Source organism: Carettochelys insculpta, chromosome 1, assembly GCF_033958435.1.
Source record: "Carettochelys insculpta isolate YL-2023 chromosome 1, ASM3395843v1, whole genome shotgun sequence".
In the NCBI taxonomy this organism is placed as follows: Eukaryota; Metazoa; Chordata; order Testudines; family Carettochelyidae; genus Carettochelys; species Carettochelys insculpta.
In genome coordinates this window covers 24281782-24296903 of record NC_134137.1, presented here as the reverse complement: position 1 = coordinate 24296903, position 15122 = coordinate 24281782, and the positions used below count along the sequence as shown (strand labels likewise).

At 42.5% G+C, this 15122-nt stretch overlaps 1 protein-coding gene across 7 annotated transcripts in view; it reads left to right on the top strand.

Annotated features, from left to right (window-relative positions):
* DLG2 (discs large MAGUK scaffold protein 2) overlaps positions 1-15122 on the top strand; it is a 1656639-nt gene that overhangs the window by 1588166 nt on the left and 53351 nt on the right. For all 7 annotated transcript variants that reach the window (XM_074983573.1, XM_074983537.1, XM_074983550.1 and 4 more), the window contains one exon: positions 8096-8171. In XM_074983573.1, coding sequence (XP_074839674.1) covers positions 8096-8171 — 76 coding nt within the window. The remainder of the gene's footprint in view (positions 1-8095; positions 8172-15122) is intronic.

Sequence of the window (15122 nt, the reverse complement as noted above, 5' to 3'; positions counted from 1 at the left end):
TCCTTATTTTCTGCAACCAGAAGGAACATCAAATAGGAAAAAGTTATGTACTCTGAGTTTGGGAAAACACAAACCACAAGCTTCATTGAATCAGCTTTTCTAGAAGGAGACGTTTTTACATACATTGAACTTTATGAATATTTTCAATTTAAATAAAAATCGCTTTCACACAGGCCATTAACTACCAAGATAGCTTCATGGGAGTGTGGCAAGTCAATTATATTGGTAACAGCTCATGAAGTCTTAATCTTTGAGCAGATTAAAAGGATGTTTAGGAGAGGTGTTGGGTGGTGGTGTATGGTTGAGAACCCCCTCCATTTCTGGGGGGAACCAGGCAGTGGCACACAGCCTGGGACCCCTGCTGTTACTGGAGGGGAGTCAGCAGGGCTGACATGTTCCCTAGCCATCTCTGCACAGCTCCCCAGAAGCAACCACACGTCCCTGCAGCTCCTAGAGGGAAGGATGGCCAGCTGAGCACCTCCAGGTGCTTCTACTCCACAAGCTGTGGCTCCACAACTCCCGTTGGGTGGGAACACCAGGCAATGGGATCTGCGGGGGTGGATCTCATGGCAGGAGCAGCATACAGAGGAGCCGCCCTAGCCTTCTCTCTCCCTAGGAACTGCAGGGGGCATGCTGGCCAGCCCCCTCACACACCCAAACTGCCACAGCTTTGGACAGTTTGGCTGGTAGGGTGGCCAACTGTCTAACTGCACAAACCCAAAGACCCTTGCCCCGCATCCGTCCCCACCCCTTCCCTGAGCCCATGCCTTATGTCCAGCCCCTTTTCTGAGGCCCTGCCCCCACTCTATCCCTGTGCCTTCATCACTTGCTCTCCCCAACTCTCACTTCCTTTTGCCAGGTAGGGGTGTGGGGGGGTGTGGGCTCTGGAAAGGCGTGTGGGTGCATTAGGCGATATGGGCTCTGGGAGGGAGTTTGGGGGCAGGGTACAAGCTCAGGGAAGTCATTTGGTGTTGGTAGTAGTGAGGAGTGTGGTCTCTAGACTGGGGCAGGAGGTTGGGGTGTGGGAGTAGGTGAGGGGGACAGTGCTTATCTTGGACAATGACCAAAAGGAACTGGCACAACATTCTGGCAGCAACTTTTAGCAGTGGGATCCATAGGGTCTCTGTGTGCCACTGCCTGCAGACACCATCCCCACAGCTCCCATTGGCTACAGTTCCCAACCAATAAGAGCTGTGGAGTTAGCATTCAGGATGAAGGCAGTTCATAGCATCTCCTTGCCCACAGGGATGACGGGGCCAAGGGATGACACCAAGCACTTCTGGGAGGGGTGTGGAGCCTATGCAGGTAAGGAAGCCTGCCTTAGCCTCACGGTGTTGATGAACTGTTAGCACTGGCTTTGGTTGAAGTAGCCACCAGGAGAGAGGGTGTGATTTCAGGAGACTCCTGGCAAACGCAGAAGGGTTGGCAACCCTAGCAGCTGGCCAAGGGGCTGCCAGATTGGCTTGAGACAACCACACCAGCTGCTGCGGAAGTTATAGAGGCCACGGAACATAATAGAGTCTGTGACTTCTGTCACCAATATGCAGGTGGTGACCAATATTAATGGTCAAAATCAGACCTCGCATGAATGCTTGCAGCTTGCATGGAGGTCTCTGGACCAAACAAAGCAGGTATGTAAGTGATGGAGAAGGTGTGTATTGGATGTTGTAAATGGATCTGACAACATTAAAACATGTTTGCACTTATCTGGAAGCCAGTGGCTGGGCAAATCTCACATGCCAATGGGGAAGTTAGTCATTTTCCTGTTACCTTACTGTCCCATGAAAGCTCATCACCTAATACATTATTTTATTAGTCTTCAAAGTGCTACTGGATTGCTTTTTTGTTCTAAAAGAAGGGTATAAGATTACAAAAAGTTTTGTCAAACACATCTTATTTTGTACTGTTCTTGTTAGCTTTTGTTACTGCACTTTCTATCATTATGCTCAATCTGCAAACCAGCTGAATGTGAAATCAATACAAATTAAGCAGCTCCACCCACTTGTACTTGGTTTCACATCCCAACATGTACTTGGCACCTCCATTTGCATCACAGATCAGTGTGACTATGAAAATTTAAAGCACGTCTTGCCTATTATATTGCTTCTCCAATAAAAAACTAATATGTAGTTTTATAAATATATTCGTAAATTTTTCAGATATCCATTAGCCAGCCACATACCACATATGAATATATCCTTCTTCTTTCATGTGGCTTAAAACAGCAATGCTAGATGCCAAGTCTAGGTTAACAAGACAGTCAATTGTTTCAGGTGATTTGGAGTGAATGTCAGTGATCCCACCAGTACTTAATTACATGGTACTTAATTACATTGCCTGACAAGGTATTTCACAGTTTCAAGTCCATTTGCTCAGTCACAAATAAGAATGTGTACAATACCCCATTTATGTAGAAGGTAGACCAGTCTGTCATGCAATGTGCAGATGTGATTCAAAGTATACCATATTTTCTCTGGGATTTAAGAGCCGTTTGATTCTTCAGTTGGGTCCTAGATGTGATATGTATTCAAGATGTTGGTGTCCTTCCACCTTGCTCAGCACTGGTCTTCAGGGAGAAACAATGAATATTTAAATTCTTTCATTGCCAGCCTAAAAGGTTTTCCAGATTTGAGTCAGAATCTCAGTATATTATTCGGGTCGTTATGGGTTGAAAGATTCTTATTCCGTCAAACACGATGGAACCTCCGAAGAACTCTCATGTTGCAATGAACTTGGTGTGGATGGATGTGCACCAATATGGGAAGCCATGTTTGTGGCATTTGTTTTACTGTGTCGACAGAAAAGGCCTCCAGGGTTCCAGGTAGGTGCCCCAGGAGACACCCTGTCCGCAGGAATCAGCACTCTATAGTCCCTGCCTCCGGCCATTCTGTAAAGCCACAGGGAGCCCAGGAAACCCTGTGGCTAGAAGCAGCAGTGCTACAGATTGTAGTCTCCCATGCCTTTGCAGCCATTCCTTGAGACTAAGCCTTCCCAGAGGGCAGACAGCCAGGCACCCCAAGACCTCTCTGGGTCCTTGAGGAACCAGCTGGAGGGGTCCCAGGAGTCACCCCGGGGCACAAAGTGGTGGGCCACCTCATGGTCTGGGACCAAGGTCCAGGCCCTCCTGGATCTGTGAAGTGAGGAGAAGACCATCCTTGACCCCAAAGCTAGGTGGTGCAATATTCCCGCCTAAGCCTCGATGGCCACTGCTCTAGCAGAATTGGGCCACCCCACCTGGACCATGGAGCAGATTTCTGCAAAAGTTAAGGAGCTATGGCAAGGCTACACCCAGGCCCACAATGCCAGCTAACACATTTGGTTTTGGGAAGAAGGGGCTTTTGAAATCCAGGGGTCCTTTTGAAAGGCCCCTGTCTACACCAGTGGTGCAGCACTTTTGAAACATGTGTGGCCGCCATTATGCTAATGAGACACTGCATAAATACAGCAGCACCTTATTAGCATCTGCCAAAGTAGTTTATTAGCATCCCCCTTTCGAAAGCGGGGTGCTAGTGTAGCGATGGCCAAGGTGAATGCATTCATGCTTTGCCAGTGAGTTTCACAGCAAAGGAGTGTTGAGACTGAAAATAATGGGTTCAGTTTCAGATTGAGCATGTGCTTTAACAGTTAGAGACACTCTGGTCCTCTCCCTCCCCACAGCCCATGCCTCTTCCTGTCCCCTTCTGGTCCTCTTCTCCCCTGTCCCAACTGCTGTCCATTTCACTTTTCGATTTCTCCACTTCTTCCCTCTTCCTTCCATGGATCCTGCCCTCCCCTCTCCCATCTGTTCCTGCTTCTTCCACAATTATGACTCCTACCCCCTACACACTCCAAACTCCTCTCCCTCCTCCACAGAGTTCGTGCTCCTGCCCCCGCTTCGCCCGTCACGCACACACAAATGTACTTACATATGTAGCTCTCAGCCACATACTGCTCCTCAGCCTTCTGTGCTCATGTCAGGATGGTTCCTCCTTCTCCATGTTACCTGGGTGCTGCCCAATTTCAATTTACCTTTTTGAAACAGGGAGAGACAAGTTGCTCATCTATATGGCTGCAAGAACTGAAATGTTAAAAAATACAATTGTCCTCAGGCAGACACCTGGAATGAGAAACTTCATCTTGAAGGGTTACAATCTGGCAAAATTCTAGAGTCTCATAATGGAAAGTGTTGGGCAACTTTAACTGTAGGGATCTTTTTTTGCGCTATTTATATATCATGAGCTTATGAAATGCTTCATTTTATGCAAGCACTATACCATTTATAAATGCTCATAGTGAAGATGTCTGGACTATTAGTGGTGGTTCACTACATTTACTATTTACACACCTTTCAAGGCAGTGTAAATTGTTTGTGGTGTATAGTTTGTCTGCATTGCTTACAAATGCCAGTGTGATGTCTGCCTGATTGTTAGAGTCAGTCTGAGGCATTACGTAAACCAGATTTGTGGCTCATTTTCAGTTTTCTCTGTGTAATGAATCAGAAATAAAATTCAAAGCAAGTACTTTAGTAGGTTAGGAAAAATAGGGAAAAGAATATGAATACAGATTAATAATGAGAAAGCTATGTTCAGCTCTAAGCTAATTGTTTTTTCAACAGACATCCCTCCCATTTAGGAGATTACACAACCTCAGGTCTTGATTTTTCTTTTTACTCGTTCTGTCATGGGACTCCATCTGTTACGTTGCTTTAAAATTTAAGTCTCTTCATTTGGCGTTATTGTCACAGATTTCATTTGAAAGATGAGTTTCAGCTGTTTCCATATGAACACTCCACATTTATAGAGAAACCTTAATTCTGAAATGTGACTGTAACTATAGTAACCTGAATTTCAGGGTTTTTCAGTAAGAAAAATAAAGCCAGTCCAGATGAAAGGGCACATGTTGCGTTAATTATTTAATGATGAAAATACTAAGGTGCATATTTTTAATTCAGCCAATTGTAATTTCTACTCGCAAACTAGTAGAGCTCTGTATTTAGTCTCAGGAACAAGATGATCTTCTTGTATGTATTCCAGTGTTTTACATGACAAGCTGCACTGGTGGGGGTGGGGGCAAGGAATATTTAGACTAATCTAGATTATCTAATATTTCTCACTTATTTCCCAACTATTCACTGTCCAATATAGGACAGAGGAGTTGAAGAGTAGAATTGTAAGCTAGCTTTGCAATACTGTGCTCCCTCGAGCAATTAGGCATTTTGAACCGGTAGAATTACCTTTTCTATTATAAAAGGGTGATCACATGTGTGCCTCAGCTAGTTATTTCTTCTGATGGTTTTTTCAAGGCTGCTAAGGGACAATTCTTACAGTAATACCTTTGTCAGTGAATATGAGGACAATGGACTAGCCCCTCCCTTTTTTCCTGCTTCGTTTGTATTTCTTTTCTGTATATGTTTTGTTTACTTTTAGTTCCATATCTCTTTCTTGCTTTAGATTATTTTCATGTCCCATTATTTAAATACTCTGTACTTGCCGTACTCAAGAATGTACTATATAATTCATCAGATGCTTAAAGTAAGGTATATTTAATTATTCACTTTCCAAATTCCCAGTCATATGGTATAGTTTTCAATATTATATTACATGCTGAATTCTTTTCATTATATTAATGCACTTTAAATTTTAATCACACTTCCTTTAAAATATTGTTAGTCCACTCAGTGGTTGAAACCAAATGCATGGACTCAGAGTTTAAGGCCAAAGGCAATCATTAGATCATCCTGTCTGACCTCCTGTGTATCACAGACCACTGAAATCTCACCCAGTTAAACCCTTAGCAGGGCCTTTTTTTTCAGCTATATTAAAGAGCCCTTTAGTACCTGATATTTTCACCCTGTGAAGGTACTTAAACACTATAATCAAGTCATCTCTCCATCTTCTTTCTTTATAAACAAAAATGATTGAGCCCTAGCTGTACGGCATTTTCTCCACTCTTCAGACCATTGGGAACTATTTTCTTTACCCTCTCCAATTGTTTAGTATCCTTTTAAAACCAAACCTGTGTGCAGTATTCTAATGTCTGTAACACCAAAGTGCTGACTTTCTAATGTGCCAGGAGATGCTCCCCATCAGCTCCAAACCAGGCCTACCTCACGCAAGGCCCCACCATCACTCTGCCTCTTCCTGATGCTGCTTCACCTTCACCCCACCTCTTCCCATCCTGTTCTGCACCCTCTCCTGACTGCATCCCACTTTTGTTCTACCCTCTGCCCCTACCCAGTGCCTGCTGTGCCCGCGCAGAACAGCTGATCCATGAAGGAGGCACTGGGAGTGAGCGAGAGGAACTGATATGCTCAGCATCAGCCATCAGGAAGCACTGGTAGCTGTGGGCATATGCTGATATACTCAGTGCCTGCCATTTCTTTCACAGGTGCTCCAGGGCTGGAGCACTCCTGGAGTCAGTGCCTATACCATGCTTAGCCATCTGCCAAATCCACTGCCATACCAATGTATCAAATCCCATGAGATGCCATATTTGTTTTCACTAATCCAATACTTTAGCTAATATTGACCCAAACTGGAGAAAATGGGCTTTTTTCACGTCCCACATCTGCTTGTACTTAATCGTGTTTGTGGAGGGCAATGGTTTATACGGTGTATGCAAATCCAATTTGTAATATGTTTGATTGGCTGTCTCCTGACTCCAAGCATTGTAAGTCTCTACAGAAAATAATTTTGAATAAAGCTACTTAAAGGCCACATGCAGAATTTCTCTGCACTTGAAAAGGAATATAATTTAACATGCAGCATCCCAATATATGTCTGATGAAAATTTTTAAATGAACATTTCAACTAGATTTGTAAACACTAAACTCATGCGTAAGGATATTGAATATTATTTTCCAAGGGTAAAATTTTCAAAAGCACTTACACAATCTAGGAGTCTAAATCCCATTTTCAAAAACAATTTTGGCATGAAGGCCGGATTTTAAAAGTGATTAGAAGATGCAAAGCCCACTGAAAATCTGGACCTTAGTCTCACTGAAAATCAGTGGGATTTAAGCTATGTCTGCACTAGCCAAAAACTTCGAAATGGCCATGCAAATGACCATTTCGAAGTTTACTAATGAAGCACTGAAATACATATTCAGCGCTTCATTAGCATGTGGGCGGCCGCGGCACTTCGAAATTGACGCAGCTCGCTGCCGCGCGGCTCGTCCCAACAGGGCTCTTTTTTGAAAGGACCCTGCCTACTTCAAAGTCCCCTTATTCCTATGAGCAGATGGGAAGAAGGGGACTTTGAAGTAAGCGGGGTCCTTTCGAAAAGGAGCCCCATCTGGACGAGCCACGCGGCGGCGAGGCGCATCAATCAAAGTGCCGTGGTCGCCCACATGCTAATGAAGCACTGAATATGTATTTCAGCACTTCATTAGTAAACATCTAAATGGCCATTTGCATGGCCATTTCGAAGTTTGGGGCTAGTGTAGACATGGCCTTAGACATAAAAGTGCCTAACTCACTTTTGAAAATAGGCCTGAAGATACTTTTGAAAAATATATCAAATATCTGTGCTGGGAAACAATATTGTGTCAATGATTAAAAGAGTGGATTAGGAGTTAGGACTTCTGGGATCTAGTCACATATTTATCACTGAATTTTTCAGACTTTGGGAAAACCACTTGACTTCTGTGTGTCTTAGGGTATGTCTGTACTTATGGAGGGTTTGACGTGCCACCATTGATTTGTTGGAGTTTGATTTTGCCACATCAGTGAAGATGTGGCAAAACTGATCTCTCTTGGCTCAGCTGTTAACCCTGGCACTCCACACTGCCACATGGAGTAAGGGAAGTCAGCATGAGCCTGAAGAGTTCTGATCTCCACCAGGGTTCAAAGTCAATCCTGATATGTCAATTCTAGCTACATCAGTAGAGTGGCTAGAATTGCGTATCTGGGATCAACTTTGATCCCTACTGTAGACCAGGCATTAGTTTACCATTTTTAAGATAGGAATAATAATAATAATAATAGTTACTTATTTTACAGTAGTGCTATAATACTTCGTATTCAAGGGGTACTGTGAGATACTTAAGTAAAAGTTGTTATATAAATACAAAATATAATCTTCATTTGGTGATTTATTTTTCTTTCATTTTCATCAGGGTTGAAAGAAAAGAGCGTGCACGTTTGAAGACTGTGAAGTTTAATGCAAAGCCTGGTGTGATTGACGCAAAAGGGGTATGTAAAAAGAAACATATTAAAAGATGGCAGACTGTCTCTGTTATCAAAGAGTTAAATGAAATTGCTAAGTATGTTTCATAATTGAGCATATTATGGCAACACAAGAAGTAGCAGGAGATTGTTTTAACTAAGGTTTGGATTATGGTGAAAGATGTAAAAGTAAGATATGATCTGCTGAATAATTAATATCCTTTTGTATTAGAGTCTTAATTGACAATACTTTCCAACAAGGAGATAACAAAAAAGAAATATAGTAAACTCTGTCATATCTGGCAGCCCCAGGACTGGGAGGTTGCTGGATATTCAAATGTTCTGGATGATAGAGAGGTATACCTAGCAATGCATAACACTAAAGAAAAACAAGATTAAATATTAAGAAACAAACAAAAATGTATGCAAGAGTACTTTTTAAAAAAAAACGGCAATAGTAGTATAGTACAGTACACTGTAGGGGGAAGAGAGAGCTCAGTAGTTAGTGCATTGGCCTCCTAAACTTAGGGTTGTGAGCTCAGTCTTTCAGAGGGCCTTTCAAAGGCCTGAGGCAAGTTAGATTTGAGGGGAGGAAGAGCTCAGAGGTTTGTGCAATGACTTGCTGAAGACAGGCTTGTGAGTGCAATCCTTGAGGGGACCATTTAAGGATCTGGGGCAAACAAATTAAAAAAAAAAATCTGAGAGGAAGGGTGATAGGTACTGCTGTGGATCAGGGAAACGGTCTCAATGACCTCTGAAGGTCCCTTCCAGCTCTATGAGATAGGCATATCTCCAAATTTATTTACTTTCATTATACTGTACTGATGGAAAATTTAACTAAAATTTACTTATGGGTAAAATGCCAGTTATTTGTGAGTTCCAGATGATAGTATGACAGATACAAAAGAGTTTACTGTAGCCTTCTTTGTTATTGATGGGATTTAATTAAATACTGGTTTGGAAAAGGAAGACTTCCAAATTCATTGGCATGTGTGCTTGTTTAATGAAATAGAGAGAGAGATGAGAGCAAAGTTGAAAGCATCAATCAAAAAAGGAAAATTTGTTTCTGATTTAATACTTTAATGGTTGTGACAGACGTTAGGCAGAGACTTGTACTACTGTAAGCACAAAGGATCAGCCAGCAAAGATGTAATTTTGAATTTTGAACTAAGCGAAATACTTACAGAAAGGATAATTCTAACTGGTTAAAACATTTTTCTTTAAATTCCCCTTCCATTGACACTTTAATACAGAAGAATCTGACTGTTCTAGAACTCCAAAGCATGTTCTGGCATATCTAATAGTTGATGTAATATGATATTTTAAGAATATTCACTAGTGGTTAGTCTTATATTCTGGATGGCAAGAGTTATAAAAAAGAGTGTAGTTATATAAAAATACAATAATCATATACATCAAATTATATTATTCCACTGAGACATTTTTAGCATTAGATGAATCAATTACAGATCTTATTCTACCAGCCCTTAATTGTGCAGGTAATCCAAATGGCTTAAATGGGACTACATTCTTAAGTAAGGGCTTTAGTGATCCACTTAAGATGGGGTTTTCAAAAGGCATCAGCATAAAATTCCCATAGATTTCAACAGAAGCAGAGTTGGGCCAACACAGCATGCTTTTGAAAATCCTACTCTTTAATCTTACTGTGCCTGAGCTGACCATCCATTAAATGGGAATTAAAACACTTCCTTTCTCCCAGTCTTCATCTGTCTTTTCTATGTAGCCTGTAAGTTCTTCAGAGAGGGAAGTGTATTTTATTATGGGCATGTACAGAATCTAGCATACTGGAGTCCCAGTTTCAGTGGGAAATCCAGGTGCTAACACAATACATATAATATTTCTTTTGCAAAACTCAAGAAAAAAAATCACTCTTGCATATACTGTGTGTGAACCGGATTTTGATCTCAGGGCAAATTAAGAACTGCGTTGCCTTAAATAGAATTTTTTCCAGATTTATACCCACCTATCCGGGATCAGAACCGGGTTATATGTATATTATTTCCATGTGCGAGTGACATAATTGATATCACCTCCTGGAAAGTCAAAGAAAAAATTTCTTTTCAAATAACAGTTCATCTGCAAATTGGTGAGTTTTTAACAGGTACTGTACCAACAGTCAGATCACTTCTTATAATGTCACATTTCTTGTATGATGTCAAAACCTTGTAGGAATTATCATTCATGTGACTAAAGGGCCTTACCAGAGCCTGGTAAGAATTTAGTTATCTCATAATTTCCTACATTGTCCCACTACCTTTGCCATCAGTGTAACTTACCTCTTTGCCATTCATTCCATTACTTGTTGTGACATGTAGGAAATTGCATAATTACAGAACTGGGTTGCTCAATCTCTGGAAATCTATTTTCATGTCTTAATCTGCACTAAATCTGTTTTTCACCCTAAAAAATATATGCAGAGACTGCATGTGACAAATATATTCACAGAGAGCAAAGGGGAAAAAGGTAATAGTTTAAACATCATCTTGGAGAACTTCTAATTATTATACAGACTATATACCCTATAGCGAGCCATCCTTTTTTTTTATAAAAGGCCACTTTCATTTTCCTTTTTTTTTAATGGAAACAAATTACCTATCACTATCTTTAATTTATCAGATCTGAAGCATGTATAATTCACATAAATATTGTTGAAGATTGAGATAAACCTAGTCAACATCTTTTATCTGAACATCAAGCTGAAAAATGTCATAGGAAATAGATTTTTTTAAGATATTCAGTACTTTCCCAGTTATTCTCAAAATAGAATTATTGTGAGAACAAGAGTTATTGAAGTGTTTCCAAAAGATGTGACCAAGAAAGATATAGGAAGGTGAAAAATAAACAAAAGTTAATTACACATTTTAAATGCTTGTTTCTAGCGGGGGGTACAAATTACATTCAGTTATTGATTTTATCTGAATGATATTGCCCACCTCAAATATGTTGGTGTACAGGAACGTAGAGTAATAACCTAGAGCTGTATGCTAACAGGCAACAGCAAATATTTTGGTTTAGGCACTATCAGAAAACAGGAAACTCTTTTAGCTAATTGGTCTGCTCAATCTGACTGATCTTTCTAGCTGATATAGAACTTTGCAGTTATTATGCATCTCTCTGTCCCTCTCCCCATTTATGCCCCATTCATGATCATAGTGCTGCATCTGACGATAAGGTAGTGGAAATGTGTGTTATAAACTGTGATGGGTTTCCAGTGGCTCAACTTCCTTTCACAGAAGGACAGAGAGTTATCATCTTTGCCTTGGCCTGTCAGTAAGTGTCAGTAGCTCTTGTTCTTCAGCTCTGAGCCTTTGTGTCGAACTGACACCAACCTCCCTCAGCATCTCAAACCACCTTTTTCTACATCTTTCTTGTTCTCCTTGTCCTGTGTCTCCTAGCTCTTACACTGTCTGTCTAACATATCCCACATCTTACTCTCATATATGACCAAGCTATCTCAGTTGATACTCCCTTAACTTCTCTGTCATAGGGACCACATGCATCATGGCTCATACATTTCATTGTGGAGCCTGTTGGCTCACGTTTAACTCAACATCCACATGAGCATTCTCAATTCAGCAGTGTAAAGTGATTGTTTTCATGGGCAGTGGGTATCATAGGCAGGGGAAGGCGATGCCTTCCCAAACTGCCTCACCAGACACTATCCATGCTCCACTGGGGGCTTCAGGAGCTTCAGGGCTGCACTATCTTAGGCTGGGGGCCCATGGCCCCATTGTATGGGGTGGGGGTAGGGAACTGGGCAGGGCCTGTGGTGACTATGGGGTGGGGCTTTGGGCAGGGGGTGGGGCCTCAGGCAGAAGGACTAGAGTACTTGCCTTCCCAATCCGTAGGGTCACATACCCACACATGATTGTTTTTTTCAAGACCTTCTGTATACACTGTTGTTTATGGAGTATTATCTTCAAGAAGCATTACATTTAATTCATTTTGTCTTTTCTACTTCTCTTGTTCTGATTTTATTTTCAGGGACATCATGGACGTCATAGGTACAAACAGTGTATGAAACTTTAAAACATTTAGGCCGTGTCTACACTGGCACAAAACTTAAATGGCCATGCAAATGGCCAAATTGAAGATAACTAATGAGGCGCTGAAATGCATATTCAGCACCTCATTAGCATGCCGCTGGCCACGGCACTTCAAAAGTGCCATTTTTCTCTCCCATGCGGCTTGGCCAGACGAGGCTCCTTTTCGAAAGGACCCCGCCAGTTTCGAAATCCCCTTATTCCTATAAGCTCATAGGAATAAGGGGATTTCGAAGTTGGCAGAGTCCTTTCAAAAAGGACCCCATCTGGATGAGCCGTGCAGGAGCGAAATGTGGCAATTTCGAAGAGCCATGGCCAGTGGCATGATAAAGAGGCACTGAATATGTATTTCAGCACCTCATTAGTAATCTTCAGTTTGGCCCTTTGCATGGCCATTTCAAAGTTTTGTGCCAGTGTAGACGTAGCCTTAATGTGGAGAAAAAATCACTCTAATCCTAAATGACATTAACAATGAGAATATTGTAAATTCAATTAGTGATGCAAAGCCCTAGGTAATATGAAGAACTCTACATATAAGCCGTGTCTACACGTGCACGCTACTTCGAAGTAGTGGCACTAACTTCGAAATAGCGCCCGTCATGGCTACACATGTTGGACGCTATTTCGATGTTAACATCGACGTTAGGCGGCGAGACGTCGAAGCCGCTAACCCCATGAGGGGATGGGAATAGCGCCCTACTTCGAAGTTGAACGTCGAAGTAGGGACCGTGTAGTCGTTGCGCATCCCACAACATCGAAATAGTGGGGTCCGCCATGGCGGCCATCAGCTGAGGGGTTGAGAGACACTCTCTCTCCAGCCCCTGCGGGGCTCTATGGTCACCGTGGGCAGCAGCCCTTAGCCCAGGGCTTCTGGCTGCTGCTGCTGCAGCTGGGGATCCATGCTGCATGCACAGGGTCTGCAACCAGTTGTCGGCTCTGTGGATCTTGTATTGTTTAGTGCAACTGTGTCTGGGAGGGGCCCTTTAAGGGAGCGGCTTGCTGTTGAGTCCGCCCTGTGACCCTGTCTGCAGCTGTGCCTGGCACCCTTATTTCGATGTGTGCTACTTTGGCATGTAGACGTTCCCTCGCAGCACCTATTTCGATGTGGTGCTGCACAACGTCGATGTTGACCATCGACGTTGCCAGCCCTGGAGGACGTGTAGATGTTATTCATCGAAATAGCCTATTTCGATGTCGCCACATCGAAATAGGCTACTTCGATGTAGGCTTCACGTGTAGACGTAGCCATAGTGATATAAATAACAAGTGTAATTTCATCAAATAGGAATAAACCCTGCAGTTCTTGGTTGAGCTGTCTTTTAAAACTGTTAGTTCAATTCATTTAATTACAATAATAATCTAACTATTCACCCATCTCTGCTCCTTCCAATTTCTGATTTGACAGTCATTATATGTGATTTTAATACCCAGAGTAAATGGTCACTCCACTACTACAGCAAATACATGCAGAACACCTATGAAATTTTTCTTAAAAAAACTGTTGTCAGACAAAAAAACCGAAACAGCAAAACCAAAATGAAATAATTTAATTAGGTATCATAGCAAAGAAAAAGTAACATGGTATTTGGTTTTAATAACAGAAAATATATGCCATCAGATGATGATATTTAAGAAAGTGTCAGACACTCGTGGCACACCTGCATGTTGTTAACGGAACACCAGTGTTCTGCAGAACATAGTTTTAAGAAACACTGGTGTAGAAGACTATCCAAGTAGTGTGGAGATGCCCATATGCTGCATCCTTCCTCCATCAGGCATAGGGGCCAGGGCCAATGGTATGGTAACACAGCCAAATGTCCAGCCATCCCTGACTAAACATCCTCTTGAGCTCATTTGCAGCCAGCAGAAAATAGATCACCACAGCTATGCTAGTTCATGGCACGTACCGGAAATGGAGTGGGAGAGCCCCCAGAATTTGGGAGAACAAAGGTGATTGAAAGGTCTTCTTTGAACCTTTTTCCTGCGTTGTACTGAGGACTGGTCTTCCCCATTATTCTGTGGTTTGGGACTGCTGGGGGTGGGTCTAAGGCTGGGGGTGGTTTGGGGCTGCTGGAAGGTGGGTTTAAGGCGGGGGACAGTTTGGGACCTGGGGGGCTGGTTAAAACCTGGCCCAGGGTATGGTATGCGGGGCAGGTGGGCAAGTGGTGGGACTAATACATCCCTGCATAACTGAAATTTTCCTGCAAGGGCAGGGGAGCCAGGAACCACCAGGGCTGGTCAGTTTCCTGGCTCCCAGAGTGGTAGGAGCTGGAAACCAGGGGCAGGCTGCTTCCAGTTTCCCCATGGCTTGCAGGACCTGGAAACTGATCAGCTCATGGGTGGTCAGTTTCACATTCCCGCCAGCGCAGGGGAGGGAAACAGGCTAAGAGCCTTCTCCCTCTCTTCCCCCAGCCTCAGGGCTGTCAGACAGCTCCGTGTCTGAGGGAAGAGAGGGAAAAGCCTCCAGCTGCAGGGCTGCAGGTCTCCCCGCCCCACTGACCAGGGATCCCGTGGATGGCTCATATAAGAGGGGGAAGTTTACTCGTTTAGTGAACAAAGGTAGGTATGTATGTCCCTCATTTTAGTGAGTACTCATAAGTAAAGTACTTGTTAAACGAGAGATGAGTATACTTAGAAGTAACATCATGTTTGCCAATTTGCATATTCAGCTCTTGAAAACTTTGCCTAATGTTGGCTTTAAACTTAATAAATTTTCTCTTTCTAAACATAAAGTATATGTAGTTGATGCTTGTAAGATTTGTACTGAAGAAAAAAATCATCAGCACTGAAGGGTGGAAATATCACAGAAAGGAAAAGAAACAAGACCATAATCTACTTTACTTTTAAATGCAGTAACTGTAGCCAGTTTTTTTAGCAGACAAAAATAGTATCTCTCTTGCTTTTTTTCCTCCTC